The sequence below is a fragment of the Barbatula barbatula genome, assembly GCF_947034865.1.
Source record: "Barbatula barbatula genome assembly, chromosome: 6".
NCBI classification, from domain to species: Eukaryota; Metazoa; Chordata; class Actinopteri; order Cypriniformes; family Nemacheilidae; genus Barbatula; species Barbatula barbatula.
Window position 1 is genome coordinate 25,910,435 of NC_136765.1, and position 18,887 is coordinate 25,929,321.

The 18,887-nt window shown below is 38.1% G+C and overlaps 1 protein-coding gene across 1 annotated transcript; it reads right to left on the bottom strand.

Annotated features, from left to right (window-relative positions):
- Positions 1-2,857: 2,857 nt before the first annotated feature.
- Positions 2,858-17,482, bottom strand: tpo (thyroid peroxidase; the record flags this gene model as incomplete). Its single annotated transcript, XM_079459384.1, has 9 exons — positions 2,858-3,077; positions 3,999-4,236; positions 4,328-4,498; positions 6,315-6,573; positions 8,348-8,851; positions 11,925-12,119; positions 13,147-13,276; positions 14,547-14,670; positions 17,350-17,482. 9 exons carry the CDS (start codon positions 17,480-17,482, stop codon positions 2,858-2,860), a joined length of 1,974 nt encoding a protein of 657 aa, XP_079315510.1.
- Positions 17,483-18,887: the final 1,405 nt, after the last annotated feature.

An 18,887-nucleotide genomic window follows, 5' to 3' on the forward strand; every position in this document is an offset into this window, starting at 1 on the left:
AGCTCTAGTTTCCATGCAACATTTTATAAATGAGGCCCCTGCACTGATCATCATGCAGAACACGAGAAGAATTTTAATTTCATTTAAAGAGCCGTTTACAACTAAATAGAGGATTCTTTGTAAAAGAGTGATAACATTATCTTTTACGTTCTGGCTAAGGGTTTATGTGATTTAGAAAAATAATACAACACAGTATTTAAATGAACTGTTAATAATGATAATTCAATTCAATTCAATTTTATTTATATAGCGCTTTTCACAATTTGCATTGTTCCAAAGCAGCTTTACAGGGGAAAAAACGAAAAACCCAAGAAAGGGTAAAACACACTACATGGTGTTTTATATAATGAATCCAATTATTCTAGTAAATAATATCTAATGTCAGCATCTCCTGGTGGTTTATTTAGCATATTTTGCATTAAGTGAATGTTTGGCTGTAAAGATGCGTCTTTAATCTAGATTTAAATTGGGCGAGTGTGTCTGATCCTGGAATAATATCAGGAAGGTTATTCCAGAGTTTAGGTGCTACGTATGAGAAAGCTCGACCCCCTTTGGTGGATTTAGTTATTCTAGGTGTTATCAAAAGAGTTTTGAGATCTTAGAGAGCGTGATGGGTTGTAGTGTGATAGAAGCTCTGTTAGGTAGGTAGGGGCTAAACCCTTTAAGGCTTTATAAGTGATTAAAAGAACTTTAAAGTCAATACGATACTTAATGGGTAGCCAGTGAAGGGTTGATAACATTGGGGTTATGTGATCATATTTTCTGGTCCTGGTTAGAACTCTGGCAGCTGCGTTCTGAACTAACTGTAGTTTGTTTATTGATGATGAAGGACAAACACTAAGTAGAGCATTACAGGAGTCAAGTCTTGAGGTCATAAATGCATGAATAAGCTTCTCCGAGTCAGCAACACACAGAATATTTCATCATTTGGCAACATTTCTTAGGTGGAAAAAGGCTGTTTTTGTGACATTTGAGATGTGATTTCTAAATGACAGGTTTCTGTCTAATATAACGTCTAGATCTTTTACTGTATTTGTTGGAGTAACAGTACATCCATCAACTTGCAGTTTATAATCAGAAATATTTGTTTTGCGTGTCTTTGGCCTGATAAGTAATATTTCTGTTTTATTAGAATTTAAAAGAAGGAAATTACAGGTCATCCAATGTTGTATATCTTCAATGCACTCTGCCAATTTGGATAGCTGGGAGGAATCATCTGGTCTTGATGAGATATATAGCTGAGTATCATCTGCATAGCAATGGAAGCTAATTCCATGTTTTTTAATAATGTTTCCGAGGGGAATCATGTATTTGGAGAACAGCACGGGTCCCAGAACCGATCCCTGAGGTAACCCATAATTTACTTGCGTTAGATTTGATGATTCCCCATTTAAATGGACAAATTGATGTCTGTCTGATAAGTAAGATCTAAACCACTGTAGTGCCTGTCCCTCAATACCGGTATAATTGTGTAAGCGATCTAGAAGTATGTTATGGTCTACGGTATCGAACGCAGCACTAAGCTCAAGCAGGACCAGGAGTGAGATGTTACCTTTATCTGATGCTATAAGCAGGTCGTTTGTAATTTCAACGAGCGCAGTTTCAGTACTATGATGCGTCTAAAGCCTGACTGAAATTTTTCGTGCATGTTGTTATTTTGTAAGAAAGAGCACAACTGAGTGCACACTACTTTTTCTAGTATTTTAGACAGGTATGGGAGATTTGAAATCGGTCTATAGTTTCCAAGTTCATTTGGATCTAAGTTTGGTTTCTTGATTAGAGGCTTAATGACGGCCATCTTAAAGGGTCCTGGGACATGGCCTAGATTAATTGACGAGTTGATAATGTTGTAAATGGGCTCAATTGCAACAGGTAGTAACTCTTTTAATAATTTAGTTGGTATGGGGTCTAGTAAGCAAGTTGTAGGTTTAGAAGTTGCGATAAGTTGAATTAAATCTTCCTGTTTTATAGGTGAAAAACGCTGGAGCCTTTGTTTTGGAGCGATGGTTGGGGCTAATTCATAGGACAGATTTGGAGGTTGAGTTTTTACAATTTTGTCACGAATGCTTTTGATCGACAGGATATGATGATCGCTAAGACATGTCGCATATATGATAAAGGCAAAACACACATAATGTTGCAGACGTTCTGATTTCTGCTTGTAGATCAGATTGAAATGTTGAATAATGGCGCTATAATTCCAGTCGCGCTCCAGTATGAGGAAGAGCGGTGCTTTAACTTGTGCTACAATCACAGAAACAGAATATTTTAATCAATTACACTTCGAATGGCCATCTCTATTTTCACCTCACACACTTCCAGCTCCTGTGAGTTAAACAAAAGAGCTGCGACTCGCTCGCCGAGACGATTTGCATTTCATTTTTCTCAGCTCAAATTAGAGCTTCTCTTCAGTAGGCTATTCATGAATTTCAAAACATACTGTACACGCGCACACACACAACTGGCTGTTTCAGATGAGCCTGTCAGCGTAACTATTTTAAACAATATATTTAGCTCACAGTTCTTGTGTAGAAGAGCTCGTATGAACTGAGAAACTACTTGAATAATTACCTTTCGTTTAATAAAAAAGCTCATGGACATGTGAAGACACAAGATGAACATTCTGTCATTTATTTACTGACCTTCGAGTTGTTCCAAATCTGTATCAATTTCTTTGTTCTGATTCCTAATTCCAGTCAATGGGGCCAAAATCTTTCTGGTTATAAGCATTCTTACAAACATCTTGCATCAGAACACAGTAAATGATGAAGGTGAGTAAATGGTGACAGAATGTCATTTCCCTTAACATTAAAACCAACATCATTAAAGACATCAGAAGTGTCTGTAATCCACCAATCTAAAGCGTGCAGATGTCTGGATTCTCCTTCCATGCCTCCAGGTCAAATGATTGGATGTTAGCACAGAAACGGAAATCCTCCGGGTAACGTCCCACCCTGAATGAATCGAGAGGAACCTCCATCACGCCGCTGTTGTCACAGATGACACGAGACAGAGAGTGTTTTTCTAGTTCCCGTCTCTGCTGGACGGAGAAGATCTCAGGATTTTCCCACCAGAATCTTCAATGCAAACATAAATCATCAAAGCATGAGGATCAGCAAATCTTCACACAATTATGTTTCAGGTGATCTGTTCCTTAAGGAAAAGAGAATCACACGGCGACATTGATGAAACATTGTTGCAGACAGGGTTCGAATAGAGGGGGTGGTCCCGGACCCCAATTAACCTTTAAGTGTCCCCTCGTAAGGTCTGAAATAATGAACTTTGGGGTCCCTTGGTTTTTTATAAAAACGAGACTGAGAATCCAACTATTTTAAGACAAATGATCACGCCTAAACAAAACACTATTGTCCATTATTTAAATTAATGACATTTTTATTTGAAACATGCTGTACGTGCAAGATGGTGTTCAATGAAAAGATGTACAGAGATGTTGCACCGAGACACTGACCGCATTCAGATCCTCTCATATTGAAAGTGTTTATCTTAAATCGCAACAAAAACTATCATTTTGATATAAAAAGTCTTCCTTTATGTAAGCTGTTATGTCTCACAATGTCAGATGCCAAACTTTGCCGTTTTCCAAAAATTCTTTTCTTTTCCTCAAAACTTCATTTTTCCCTTTTTGCGCTTTGACGAGAGTTGACCCTTCTGCCCTGGCACAAAGGAATGACTTTAGATTTTCTCATTCTGATTGGTTCATATGGATTGTTTTCATATACTTGATCTACATTATCAAGAGATGAATCACATTTAAATCGCTGATGCATACGGTGACTGGCAGCACTGTACAGTAGTCACTATTGACTTGGAGCGAGTGAAGGAGAGCATGTGACTGATACCTGTGACATGTTTTTTTAGGGCAGGTTAGAGGACCCACAAGAGCTTTGACACAATTCCAACACTGGTTGCAGGTGAACTCATGTTTACGAGACAGAAACAAACTGAAAAGCATTTTAAGATTATTGCAGCGAGCTCACCTGTCACCTTCTCTTAACGTCTTCATCTGTTTAGAGATCAAGCATGCGAAGAGCGGGCCGGTGCGAGCGCCAGGCAGCGGACGCTCCATCAGTCCACCGAGCCACACATCAATATTATTGACATGTCCATACACCTGCAGTATTCTCTCCACCAGAACATCGCTGCCGACCACGTCTATAAAATCGGATTCAGTTTCAATCCTGTTTAATCCACAGAAAATCCTCCAGTCATTGTAACCTGGAACATTTTAAACATGAGATGTGTGCAGTGCGTGACAACACAACATTCAGATAATGAAGATGTAATGTCGTGATTGTGTTTTATTAACCTGGTAAGGCGTGATCTCTTCCTCTCTGCAGGTTTAGAGAAGCCAGATCCAGAGACGCTGGGATGTTAAGAACTACCAGTCTTTCTGTTAACTCCTCCGTCATCAGATGATCTTGAATCTGAAGAGCAGCTGAACGGCCCAGAAGACCCCGCAGAACCGGATCAAGACCACCTGCACACCACAAAACCAGCTGCATGTTTATATCACATTGATCAACCACCCTTACCAGAAGAAGTATACTTCAAGTTCATTTTATTAAGTACACTTAAACTGTTCCAGTACTGTAGTATAAGTGTCTGATACTTCAACCATCTATTCATATTACTGCTTGTGAGACTAAATTGGCCCTTTTTTATTTTTTTAGTAGTTTAGTAGTTTGAGGTCACAGCTAGTTTTACAACTGCAACTACATTTTTTGGCTAAAATCATAAAAGTATACTTCCTTAATCTTTAGTTTAAAAGTACACTTGAAAAAACTTCTTTCTTGTAACAACGTGACTACACCAGACGCGACAAGATATGACAAAAAACATTTTTTGCATTGTAAAACAACCTGTTTACTATACTTTAAATATAACTAGATGTTTAAATGGACAGTTCACAAAAAATAAAAAGTCTGTCATCATTTCCTCACCTTTGAGTTGTTTGAAATGTGTATAAAGGTCTTTGTTCTGATGAATACAGAGAAAGATATTTGGAAGAATGATTATAACCAGACAGATCTTGGACCCCATTCACTCCCATAGTAGGAAAAAATACTTTGTTGTGTTGAACACAAAAGAATGGACAGCAAACAGTTCTGCGGCACTTCTGACCACCATTCTCATTTTCCTTCAATGGAAGTCCATGGTGACCAAGAACTGTTCAGTTACAGACATTCTTCCAAATATCTTTCTTTGTGTTCAACCAAACAAAGATGTTTATACAGATCATGACCGATTTTTATTTTTGGGTGAACTGTTCCTCTAAGTCTTTATGAATGATTTAAATTCAAGTGAGAGCCAATTTGACTTAACATTCAAATGTAAACGTTTGGACTAAAGTTTTTAAGTTGAAACAGGTGGATATTTAACACTGTGGCTATCAGTCCACCAAAACCACGGTGACATTTTAACTATAGTAAAACCATGGTATATTTTCTTAAGGGTGTGCAGTTTTACTACTAGTGGATTGTCAGGTTATCTTCATGCTAGATTTCTCTCAAACAAAAATCTCAAAATTTGTTTTAAGATTGGGATGTAAAACAACTGTCAGATGTGCAACCCCATGCGAAGGTACTGTACCATACATCTTCACACAGTAAATAAGAGAAATGATGTAAGTGTTCATGAATGAAGCTGACAGCAGCACAGGCCGTCTGATGGAGACGTGCAGTAATAATTTAATATGGACATATTCAATATTTCTGTCTCTTGTCTGGACATGTCTGAATGAATCAGTTCAATCATGAAGTCCAGAGTCTCTCTGGAACACTTTCACTCTTTGGTTCTTTTCAACACCAGGAAGCTTTTCAATATTTTAGACCACTAAAGAGAAGCTGGTGTCAGCAATAACCTCATTCTCACAAGACACAACCCCAGACAGACATTTCTACCCCAGACAGACTAACCGTCATCTTTGGCAAGAAATAGTTGATGGTATGAAACATTTGAGGAAGTGAAGAACAACTGTTTGTTATCAACTTTTATGCTTTCAGATTAGTGTGAAAAATCCTTTGAACGGACTGACGTTCTGCTCACACAAAAAGCAGTGGAGACAAACGGTAGAGACCTATGAAAACAATTAGGAGATTTAAGAAAAAGAATTGAGAGAATTAAGAGAAATGGAAATGACAGAAAAACTGTGAAATTAAATGAAACACTTGGCATAACTTCAGGTGACCAGCGATGGGTTCGTGGACAGAATATAAGCTGATAAAGGACAGACCACCATTAACATGACCAATAAATAAAAGCGATTTAGTTTAGACGCAGACAGACAGCTTTACCTTCTTTAACCAGTCTCCACGGGCTGAAGAACGTCTGATGGAGATTCACAGAAGAGAAGCGTTCATGTTCCTGAAAGCTTTCATTGAGTCTCTTGAGTGTTGCTGAAATGGTGGCGTGGCCGAAGCGGAACGCGGCGGTGGCGAACACGTTTGATACGGAAGGATTTAAAGAGGCGTTATAACCCTCATATTCTCCAAGATACTTGTCAAACCATTCTTGTCCAATGATTTTCGGAATGTAGTCCCTCATGGTTATAATCTGAAAGAAACATCAATGAGAAGATTGATGCAAAACAGACACAGTCCACTGGTTTATTAATGTGAATAAAACTGCCGTCTGGGATGTGGTTCATATTTTCACTAGTTTATTTGTCTGGTCATTTGGGAAGTCATGAATCTGGAGATAAAATGAAATTGTATAGTCATCTCTCTCCTGCGATACACCTCGCGTTTATTCAGTCTTATCTCTGTGTATGAAGAAGCAGGAGAACCTGCACAAAGGCGACAGCGTGGTGTCTGACCGACGGCTCACGTCTAAATCTAAACTCACTGTCCGAGGTTTTCAGGGATGGTGTGAAGTCAGTCCCTGTGGGTAAAGCACACGCGCTCGCTCCGTTTCCTTCACTTCTCCATTACAGTCACTTGGCACATTAAGGGATCTGGGCAGAGACACACGTGAAAGCCATCAAATGTTTCTTTGATTCTGCTCTGAGACGAGAGGCTTTAGATGTGAGACTCAACCTCTTAAATCCCTGCATTTCTTCAGTGTGATGAATCTGACAGTCTGTGATCCGCACCGCACCGTCCCGCCACGCTCATCACAGAAATCACTTAACTGCGACTAATCTTAATAGTGTGTTAATACAGTCACGTTACAGATATTATCGTGTGATTCTAGTTTTGTGTTGATTCAGAGATGATTTTAAACATGAAGAGGATGTGTAAACAACATCAGGCGGTCACACATATGTCAGTAAATTCATCAGTTCACCTCCTGGAGCGCAGCGTGTTTGTGAGACTGTAGAGAAATCCCTGATGAGACACAAACTCCAACTCTCCACCATCTGTCACACTCGTACACAACTCGTAGATAGATTAACTGTGTTTAGTTTAGAGCAAGGTTGTTTTAGTTAACTCAAATTTAAACCGAAAACCTTTCTGTTTGTTAAAATCAGATCAAATATCGGCCTAAATATTATCGGGGAAAATTTCAACTAAATTAAAAATTTAAATGTTGAATTTTAGAAATAAACTGAAGTAAGTTTGAAGCACTAAAGTTATCATAATAAACTAAAACGAAAATCTAAATAAAGTAATCTCATATAGCAACATAAAAATAAACAAAGTTGCTAAAACAATGACTTACATTTTAAACAAAAATTTGAATGTTAGATGATGTAAAATATTAATAAAAAACTAAAACCAAAACTGTAATAAGTCTGGTTTAGAGTTGTTAATAGAGAAATCCTGAACAAAGCATGAATTCTGCCATCACATACACATATTCGATTCCTTTTCCCGAATTGAATTAAAAATGTCAGATTTGGTGTGATCATGAACAAATAGATTGCTAAAAACTGCCACTGGACATCAAGGGCCACGTTTAGATATAATTTAATATAATGTTATAAAGGATTTTTATATTTACAAACATTAAGAAGATTCAGAACTGAATGATTATCTTTTTTTTCTTTTTTTGACTTTTACAATCAATCAAGACTTGCTGGTTAAAAATCTGTGATGCAGAATTGAATATTAATTCCAGTTTTTCTAAATGTTCAAAAGCATTGCTTTTACAGTATGCCCATGTGATACTCTGAAGTATGATTTTATTAACCCTTATAAAATCACAGGGACGTACTTTTCGTACACACTCCAATGAACTTCAAAAGTTAACCACACATCACCACTTCCATATAAAACATGTTATAAACCGCGGGACTGTTTCCTCACAGATTTCTAAAGTCATAAGATCAATGATATGTTGATACATCATGTCCTTTATCTGTGAGGAATGTGGTGATGACTGGTACCTGATGCAGCGCTCCGATGATTTGACGCGTCTCCTGGTAGATGACCTCTGACCTCCAGTGAGGGTTGAGACGCCTCAGGTGTTCGGCCACTCGGTTGTGTTCTCTCACCCAGAGCGTGTGAAGGGCAGACAGGGGCAGAATCTCATTGACTCTGGTGTCTCCAGCCACGAAACATTCCACCCGTTCATCCTCGGCTGACCCGGGCGGCTGGAAGCATGAGGACGGAGCGCCGGTGACCGACGGAAGGTACGCTCGACCGTTATCGCTGTATTTTCTGTTGACAGCCAGCAAGCCTTCAGTGCTGGAGAGATTTCTCAGGGTTTTCTCCAGCGGCTCTGAATGACCGTAGACTGTAGACGCGTCTATGAATGAAGTGACTGAATTCATTTGTTGACGCTGAAGTGTGTGTCGTGAGTCGAGCTGATGAACGTCTGGGCAGGTGGGTGAAGAACGGGAAAATGGAAGACAGTTTTGACTGCCAGACAGTGTGTCGTTCCTGGAAATCTGTCACAGGAAGAGAGAAAGAGATTACCGTACCTTCATTTTCCCACAAGAAATTCTCCAAAACTTGACATTTTTTTTCATCACACAGGTCACTGAGATCACACATTCATTAGTATCACAACTACACAACGCACATGAAACCACAAGGAATTTGTGAAGTACAGATGAATTTCATACTTCAGTTAATACGATTTATACCAGAAAACATCTTGGTTCGAGATCATTATCAGATCTGTGAAAGACGTATAAGATGTTGATGTTGACGTCTTTCTGATTTGATAACATTAGAACAACATTGACATTAAACCAAACCTCATTTAATTCTTGAGATTGAGATGACATTTAGTCAACAAAAATCAAGCATGTGTGAACTCACTGCATTTACTGAGGAATTAGATTTGTATTGTTCACGTATCAAAACTATAAAACTAGATGTGACTTTTAGATAACGTTGCCATTTTATATACAGTAAATGTACTTTAGTCAAAGGAAATATAAACCCAGCAACAACAACACTCATAAATTAAAAGTTTCCCCTAAACAAATCTCTTTAATATCTCAATTATTTCTCCTGGACATAAATACGAGCAAATGGAACGTTATGCTGGTCTCATTTTGTGTCTCGTCGTGATAAAAAATGTGTCATTAGAGTTTGAGAAGAGACGTCAACAATGCGTCAAACTGAGCTCAGATTTATAAAGTCTGCAAATATTCAATCTCAACTCAAATGAACTCAAATCCATATGATTTCACCTCTGCATTAATTTACGCTCTTCACGTGTTCACACAATCTAACTCTCATTTCATTCTCATTTTTAATTCCTCATGAGCAATTTTAGAACACGACTGAGAACTTCATCTAATCTTCTGAGCTATGAAAGAGCTGAAGATGAAAGTGTTGTGATGTGGTGTTGGTTCCTTTCACACGTCCTGCTGGTTTTTAAATCTCACACAACATTCATTCAGTGTTTTACAGAAAGTGCATGTGGATGTTCGGCAGATATCAAGCTGACACTTGAATGTCCCTTTTGGAAAAGGCGTTCTTGTCATCTGTAAGATTTAAAAGTCCTCATCTCATCCCCCCGCTGTGTTTTCTGCATTCAGACAGAGATTTCTGGAAACGAGAGCACATACAGTCACGGCAGACTCAGAAATAAAGGACGATTCCCAGTGTGAAAATCTTCTTAACTGGTCTGTGTTTTCACAGATTTTATTGACTTAATAAAGCTTCTGATCTCACAGGACGAGTTTTTGTGTTCTCCAGATGTTGTAAACATGAGACTGAATTAAAGTGATAGATCACACCAAAGATTTCTCACTAACAGTTCTGGGACACTTTTGACCACCATTGTATGTTTTCCTACTATGGGAGTCAATGAGGAGCGAGATCTGTCTGGTTATAATCGTTCTTTGGGTCTGATCTAGCCAAACCATCGGTCATTTATAAAAATATATCAGCTTTATAAACACAAATGCTTGCCTTGTTCTGTTTTGTAATGCGCGTTCATGACTTCACGTAATGCGTAGTTACGTTGAAAAGCTCACGCTTGACGTAGGTGGAGTCGGTGTTTGCAAGATGAACGTGCAAAATCTAAGTCAAATGCCGTTTACAAAAAGGGAGTTAAGAGGTAAAACAACGATGTAGGACGACTTTGAACTTGGAGGAGAAGCAGAGATGGATTTTTTGGCCCTGCCCTACCTATGTCAAGTGTGACCTCTGCAAACTCACAATCTCAGAATGACAGAGTCGACGTCCAATCAGATCCTGACTATTTAAATCAAGTCCCGCCCTGTTTTTTTTATTGACTATTCTGTTTCATTTAGAAATGTACGAGTGAAGTTCATGAGGTTTACGTTGACTTTAATTTATTTAGTCTTTGAATGAGTAATAACTTTTCCTTTAGTCTGAGTTGAAAGATGAATCATAAATCCTTTAGTTTGTCATTTACAGGCCGATGCCGAGAGCAGCGAGTGTCTCTGAATATTAGTATGCAGTACACAGTGTGCGCTGGGTCTCGGGGTGGACGCTGTTTTGTATATTTTTTCTTCACCCCCGGGGCTGGGGACAGTGAGATTAGTTAGAAACTCATTCATATTCTTTCTCCTCATATTTTTATGTGCAAACGCTCCCCTGAAGGATTCAACCGCAAACACTGGCCTCTGTTTTCAGCTGCGCTTGTGCTTCGTCAGAGATAAAGAAGTCATCAGTGAGATATATATTCTTTTCAATTACAGACACACATTCACAGGTTCATATTCTCTGTTCCCAACCAACAGCTCTGAACCGTCCTCTGAGTCAAACACATCCAGACCACTGACTCCACATCACACACACAGAGAGAGACCATTACTTCATCCCCGAGGAACAGCATTTAAACCAAAACCACAACCTGTTTCATGACACTGAATGTCAAAGCAAGAGAAGACGCTGTGATGAAATCTCTGCTCACAAAACACTGACAGTCGTCTGATCTGCAAATAGATGATGTGACTAAATGTGTCAATGTTGAAAAATCACAAATAAGATCTCTTTAATTTCTCAATTATTTCTCCATCTAAATGAGTCTTAGATATTTATCTTGAGAAAAAGAGTCAGACATGTTAAAAATGTGCCCTTAGAGATTTACATTTACATTATGCATTTGACAGATGCTTTTATCCAAAGCATTGTACTATACACTATTGTTTCTGACAGTGCAATCCGCTGGGATCCAACCTTTGGAAAGCTGAGAAGTTTGAGAGATGAGAGATGTTGTGAATGTGTCAAACTGAGCTCAGATTCGTCTCGTCTGTGATCAAAAGTCAATATAATTGAAGATCTCAAAATAATTTCTCATCACATTTACTCAATTCCGGATGAATTCACATCTACGGTTTACATTCAGTTACACCTCCAGAATCTTCATGTGTTCACACAATCTAACTCTCATTTCATTCTCCTTTTATTTCTCATGAGAGAAACTCTATCAAATCTCCTAAGCAATAAAAGAGAAACATCCCAGTTAGAATAATGTGCCATTTTACGCAGACATTACGTCCTGAACACATCGCGTTTCTATATGTTGATGGTCACCTGTATGGGGAAGCAGGAGTTGTGGTTTCTGCAGGTGTGTAGACAGTTGAGTCCTTGTGAAAGTGCTGTTTGTGGTGTGAAGGAGATGTCGTGGTCGATGAACTGACCCCAGTCCACCAGCATCTGTGAATATTCATGATCCTTCAGGACCCGAGCGCTGGAGCTGTGCATCACTTTCACACTGATGTCACGAACCTTCATACACAGACACGTGATGAATGCAATGACTCACACTCAGAATATGACTCTAGTGAGATGTTTAAACCATCGACACAAAGGTTTAACGAGCGCAAAACCACCAGATACTCTGTTGAAGTGTCAACCAGATACTGACTCTCAATCATGCACACTTATATTGTCATATATGTAGTTTAAACACAATATACACAGTTATTAATATCATGATTATTGTCAGTAGGTACACAGAATGATCTGATATCTTGATGTCTTGGGTCTATTAGCAGTCTGGGAAGTCTGATTCAACCCCTCCGGCAGTGTTTGTTTACCTGATAAAATGTCATTAAAAGAATCCAACAATTTAACTTTAATGCACTTAAATTAAATATGCTGTTATTGCAGTTCTTGTATTAAAGCCTTTTTCCCAACAATGATTCCATATTTATCATCAACTTTGAATTATTTATCAATTTCACGTGGAAAAATACTTCAGTATACTTTGGTATTGATTTACTAGAGTAAAATATAGTAAATTATGGTGTGCGGCAAGGTTATTTTAATTACTCAAATTAAAACATTGAAAACGTTCCTCTTTTTGACCTAAAAATGATTGGAAAAACTCAACTCAAGGAAAAATGAACTGAAGTGAGTTTAAAGGTGCCGTTCCACGTGATGCCAACTTTATCTCTCAGAGCATAAATAAATCTGCAAAATGATAGAGCTAAATAAAACTACAATACTAATTAATTTATCTTATAAAGCAACATTACAATTAAACCAATAAATTGCTCAAACTTTAACTAAGATTAACACAAAATTAAAAATCTTTAAAATAGTAATAAAACTAAAATCAAAATGAGAAAAACCCTGGTGTACTGTGATGTTCTATACTACAGTGAAATGACGATACAAAACACTCCAGTATACTTGAATAGTTACTGTGGTAAACATTATTTCGTATTTTACTGTAATAAATACTAAAGTACATTTGAATTGTTATTTGTAGGCGTTTCTTTCATGAATGCTATGACAGTGAAGATGTTACCAGCGGAAGTTGAAAGCCGTTGTATTGTCGTCCGGTGTTCCAGCCTTTAGGTTGTGTTTCATCATCCTCATACTCAGCCGGAAGCCATCGGGTCAGAGCCGTGTTGGCAGCTCCCCAGAGAGGATTCTGTCTGAAGAACACAGTATGAATCAATCTGGGACTGGTTGCATAAACTGCTTAGACTAGTCTTAGAAGTTAGTCATCTCACTTTTTTCGTCAAGACTTTTCATGACTTCTTTAAATCAGTTACATAAAAAGGTAGATTGGACGGACTGAAATGTGAAAAGTAAGACCAACTAATTGCTAGTCAGTGAGACTAGTTGTTAAGATGCAGTCTAAACTTAGCATCTAAGTTTATGCAACTGGACCCTGATCACAAACATCACACCTTTAGAGCAATATCAGAGAAAACTGCAACTTACAGTGAGACATGCATACAGCGAATCTGTCAACCACTAGATTCATTTGATCGCATTCACCTCTATTTCTATCTAAATCTGGTTACGTTTGACAAGTTGACAACAAACACTGGTTCCCCTTTATAAAAAGATTCAAGAGTACCAGATGTATCAGTCAAGGGACGACAAGCATTTCAGGATCAACAAACCCAAACCCTGATTCTCCAAGAAACTGAACACTAGCATCCAGATGAGGAAAGTGTCTGAGATAAAACCGAACGAAGCCGACTGACTAATCTAATTAAATAGTATCATCAGATACTAACTAAAGCAAAGCTTCAGTGTGAACTACACAGAGGGAGTTTCAAGCTTCATTGAAAATGTTTAAGTCCACGAGCCTCATTTATAAAACGCAGCATAGATACCTTCCTATATTTCATCTTACGATCATTACAAAAGTGCGTACATGTGATTCAGAGAACTAACATGTGCACAGAAAACATGTGAAAGCACAGCTGAACAGTTCATATAAATATAATATGTATATATATATAAATATCCCAAAAACCTGCAGCAGTCTGCTCAGACCCTGATGTGGCACTATGCACTTTTCCACGTCAAAGACCGTTTTTATCAATGAATATGAACGGTGTCTTGGATTTTTTCGTACAGACACTCAAATATGTGTGTACGCTCCGCCAATTTTACAAATGAGGCCCCAGATGTGGCCCCTGTCTATTGTCCAAATCCTCCACTGTTTGAGAAACCACAGTGTTTGCAGTGATGCCATGAGATGGGCAGACATGAATATTTCAAGTTTATCTCTGTGGCACAAAGACTGTATTCTCATAATGTTTGGTGATATTTCCATCTGGTTTAGATTGTGTCTCAGGTCATCTCATCACATCAGCTGTATCCTCTTCTCAAAAGGCCACACCGCGCTTGACTCTGAGTTTTGTGTTTTCAGCTCTGCATCATGGATAAATGATTAAGATGACGCACCTGTTATTGCACACTCCTGAGATACTGCGGTACTTTCTGTCCTCGGTGCAGGTGATGGGCTGAGAAACACCAACACATCCGGACAGGTTAGCCATCCGCTTCACTTGTTCCACGGAAAGGAGATCTTAAGAGGGAGTTCATGTGTTTACAAATGCATAGAAGAGTAGGCAAGGCAAGGCAAGTTTATTTGTATAGCACATTACATACACAATGGCAATTCAAAGTGCTTTACATAGAAGAAATAAAAAATATCCATTTGATAAAACAGTGAAGAAATAAGAAAAATAAAAATTAACCAGTTAAGAATAATAATAAAATAAAATATAGTTTAGAATAGATAATAAATAAAATAAAGTACAGCACAAACAGTGGGACGGTCAGAGGCACAGTGCACATTAATCAAATGTAAAGTTAAACAGATGTGTTTTGAGTCTGGATTTGAATGTGACTACTGTAGGAGCACATCTGATCTCTTCTGGAAGCTGCTTCCAGCTGCGGCTCGCATAATAGCTAAATGCAGACTCTCCTTGCTTGGAGAGAACCCTTGGTATTTCTAGCTGATGTGATCCTAATGACCTGAGTGTTCTTTTGGGTTCATATTCAATGAGCATATCTGCAATGTATTGAGGTCCTAGGCCATTGAACGATTTATATACCAGTAATAAAACTTTAAAATCTATCCTATATGTAACTGGTAGCCAGTGTAAAGACCTGAGGACTGGTGTGATATGATCATATTTTCTGGTTCTGCTCAGAATCCTTGCCGCAGCGTTCTGTATGAGCTGCATCTGTCTTATGGTCTTTTTGGGAAGGCCAGTTAGGAGTCCATTACAATAATCCACCCTGCTGGTGATGAAAGCATGCACAAGTTTCTCTAAGTCTTGCCTGGAAACAAAGCATCTAATTCTTGCAATATTTTTCAGATGATAGTATGCTGATTTAGTTATTGCTTTGACATGACTACTGAAGCTAAGGTCTGACTCTAGAGACACACCGAGATTCCTGACTTGATTTTTTGTTGTTTGACCTTTAGAGTGAAGGTACGCGTTCATCTTGACAACTTCATCTTTATTTCCAAACGCAATGACTTCAGTTTTGTCTTTGGTTAACTGAAGAAAGTTTTGGCACATCCAACTATTTATTTCATCAATGCATTTGAGCAGGGAGTCAATGGGGCTGTAATCATTAGGGCTAAGTATATCTGTGTGTCGTCTGCATAGCTGTGGTAAGCAATTTGGTTATTTCTCATTATTTGGCTCATTGGGAGCATGTAGAGGTTGAATAGGAGAGGCGCAAGAATTGAGCCTTGAGGGACTCCGCATGTCATGGATGTCCAGTCAGACTTATGGTCACCTATACTCACATAATAACCTCTTGCTTCTAGGTATGACCTGAACCATTTTAGGACTATCCCAGAAAGCCCCACCCAGTTTTCCAGCCTGTCAATGAATATGTTGTGATCGACCGTGTCAAATGCAGCACTGAGGTCGAATAGGACCAGCACGGATAATTTGCCTGAATCAGTACTTAAGCGAATGTCGTTTACTATCTTAATGAGCGCTGTCTCTGTGCTGTGATGCGGGCGGAACCCAGATTGAAAATTGTCCGTTTGAGCTTAAGAATTTGTTCAGCTGGTTGAAGGTAAGATTTGAGATCGGTCTATAGTTGTTTAATATGGTCTTATCCAGATTGCTCTTTTTCAGGAGGGGTTTGACAACAGCAGTTTTCAGGGAGTTTGGGAAACTTCCAGAGAGAAGTGAGGCATTATCCACATCTAGGAGATCTGCTTCTAAACAGTTTAACACACTTTTGAAAAAAGATGTGGGAAGTGCGTCAAGGGCGCAGGTTGATGTTTTAAGGTGTTGAACGGTTTCTTCCAAATTTTTGCCATCAATTTCTTCAAAATCAGACATTGTAACTACTTTCTCAGGTTATTGCACACTCCTGAGATACTGCGATACTCAGTGGAGTTAACACTCCACTGAGGATTCATATCAACTCTTCTGCATAACATCAGATGTGACATTTATACCCACCAAACACATTACACACACACAAACACACATACTGTAAAATGACCGAAAAAGACCACAAATTTACAATAAAAACTTGGGAAATGTAAGTTTACAGAGAAACGTTATTTTCACGTTTATTTCTGGCGCCCCAGCTGCCGGAAAATATCTTTTTTATTTTGTTTTCGAAATACGGTCAAAAACATTACAATTACAGAGACAAGAGAACACATTTAAAAGAATAATGATGAAAACAATTGAATAATTATTTTACGGTGTCTCTGTTCCTCCATTTTACAGATTTTTTTACAGTGTTGGTTTTTGATCAGCTGGTTATATCGTGAGCTCTCAGTTGTGTTTCATTTAAGTCTCAGTTTAGTTCCAGATCTTTCTCCTGAAGTATTTTCAAAGAGAGAGAGTGAGGTGTAGCTGAATGTAGACCGTAGAGGTGAAATCATCTGGATTTGTGTAAATGTGATGAGAAATGTTTGAGATCATATTGAGATCTTCATTAATATTGACTTTTGACCGCAGACGAGACAAATCTGATCTCAGTTTGACACACTGCTGACGTCTCTTCTCAAACTCTCACGACAGACACATTTCTGACTCTTTTCTCCTCATGAGAAACATCTGAGACTCACATGATTCCATTTGCTCTGTATTTAATCTCTCTGACATCTACACATTCTCTTATTTTCTAATAAAAGCCGCTGACACACGATATGTTGATATGACATTTATACATGTTTAGTGTAGATGTTTTAGGGAGACAGTATATCCAGTCTCACCTGACACAGGTAGTGATCTTTTGTGTCTCTTGTTTGTCTTCTCCTTTAAAAGCCGTAACGTCATGTGGAAGATTTCTGCAGCTTTAGAGATATCTTGAGTTTCTGATGCAGCTTGTCTGGAGAACACAAACATCTTCTCAGGGGACGATGGAGAACAGGACCGGCTATTCAGAGGGAAAAAACACAAGATCATCGAGCTGTCTATAGATAGAGATAATAATGTCTGAAAGGAGAAGTGTTTACCTGTGTGTCAGTGCATTATTGATCATATTAAAACTCTCTTGGAATGAAGATGCGATCAAACTCTCAGACATCATCTGTTTTCCTGAGAACGTCAAAACAAGACAAACTTAATGGAATGGATGCTGATAATATAAATAAATGAATCATATTGCTGTTGCTAACATAAAAACACATTTGAACAAGTCTCTGTAACTATAACCTCCAGAAAAATCCTATCATAAATTTAACAATTTTCGTTTTTTACGTAAAACAGATTGCTCATGTCCTTCAATGATGTTTCATGTGAAATGCAAAAGATTTCAGATTCAGGTTTTAAGATGAACGTTTAGATCTTATGAATTTACGGGACATATTTTGGGTCTTTGGTATTCATCTTGAATGAACTTTAAGCTCTTTAAAGTGAAGAGTCCACCATCTTCTGACCTTTACTGTTAAGTGTCATTTTGAGGGTCGCTGCAGGAGATATCATTACAGAAATCTGCCAGCAGATGTCACAGAGCAGATGTGCTGGAAAAAGCGAGTCTAAAGATGTTCAAACTAAATGTCAGCAGGTACAAGATAAGCCGTAATGAATCTGTCACCAGCTGCGTTCAGCTCCATTCTAATAGAAGCTCTTTACTTGATCGGGTTACTTGCTATGACATCCGTCTCATTATCAGGAATAAAGATACAGAAGATATCATTTTTCTAAAATGACCTTAAAGGTGTGTCTGTATTTAAACGGTACATATAGGACATTTCTAAGAGTACCGTCCCAAAGACAGATTCATCTGTTGTTAAAATGTAGATAAACGAAGGTTTTTTTACATACGCTCATGTGAGTCTGATGAAGGTGTGCTCAAACACAACAGACTGCAGAACATCAGGACGGAGGTCAAACGCATCGTCATGTCAGAAACGTTCACTTAAACTGAAAGATAGTGAACATATGACACAAAATAAAGGTTTGACTTCATTGATTTGATTTGTATTGTGTATTTTATAATATGCTGTACACACATATGATATACTATATAACATACTTAGATATTCATTTCGCAAACTAAACTTTTTGGAATCACCTTAAGTTGCATTTAAAGACGTATATGAATTTTTATGCAAAACGTTCACAAAGAGACTGGTTAATTTAAAAATGACATCCAGTTTTCAAGATTTATAGACACATTATTCTATATTCCACAAGCTATAGGCAACAATACATTTGTATGTACAGTACGTTGTCAAATAATATTGAGATATACTTTACGTAGATTTACTTTGCAAATTAGATCAACTGATTAAAACAAAAATACAAT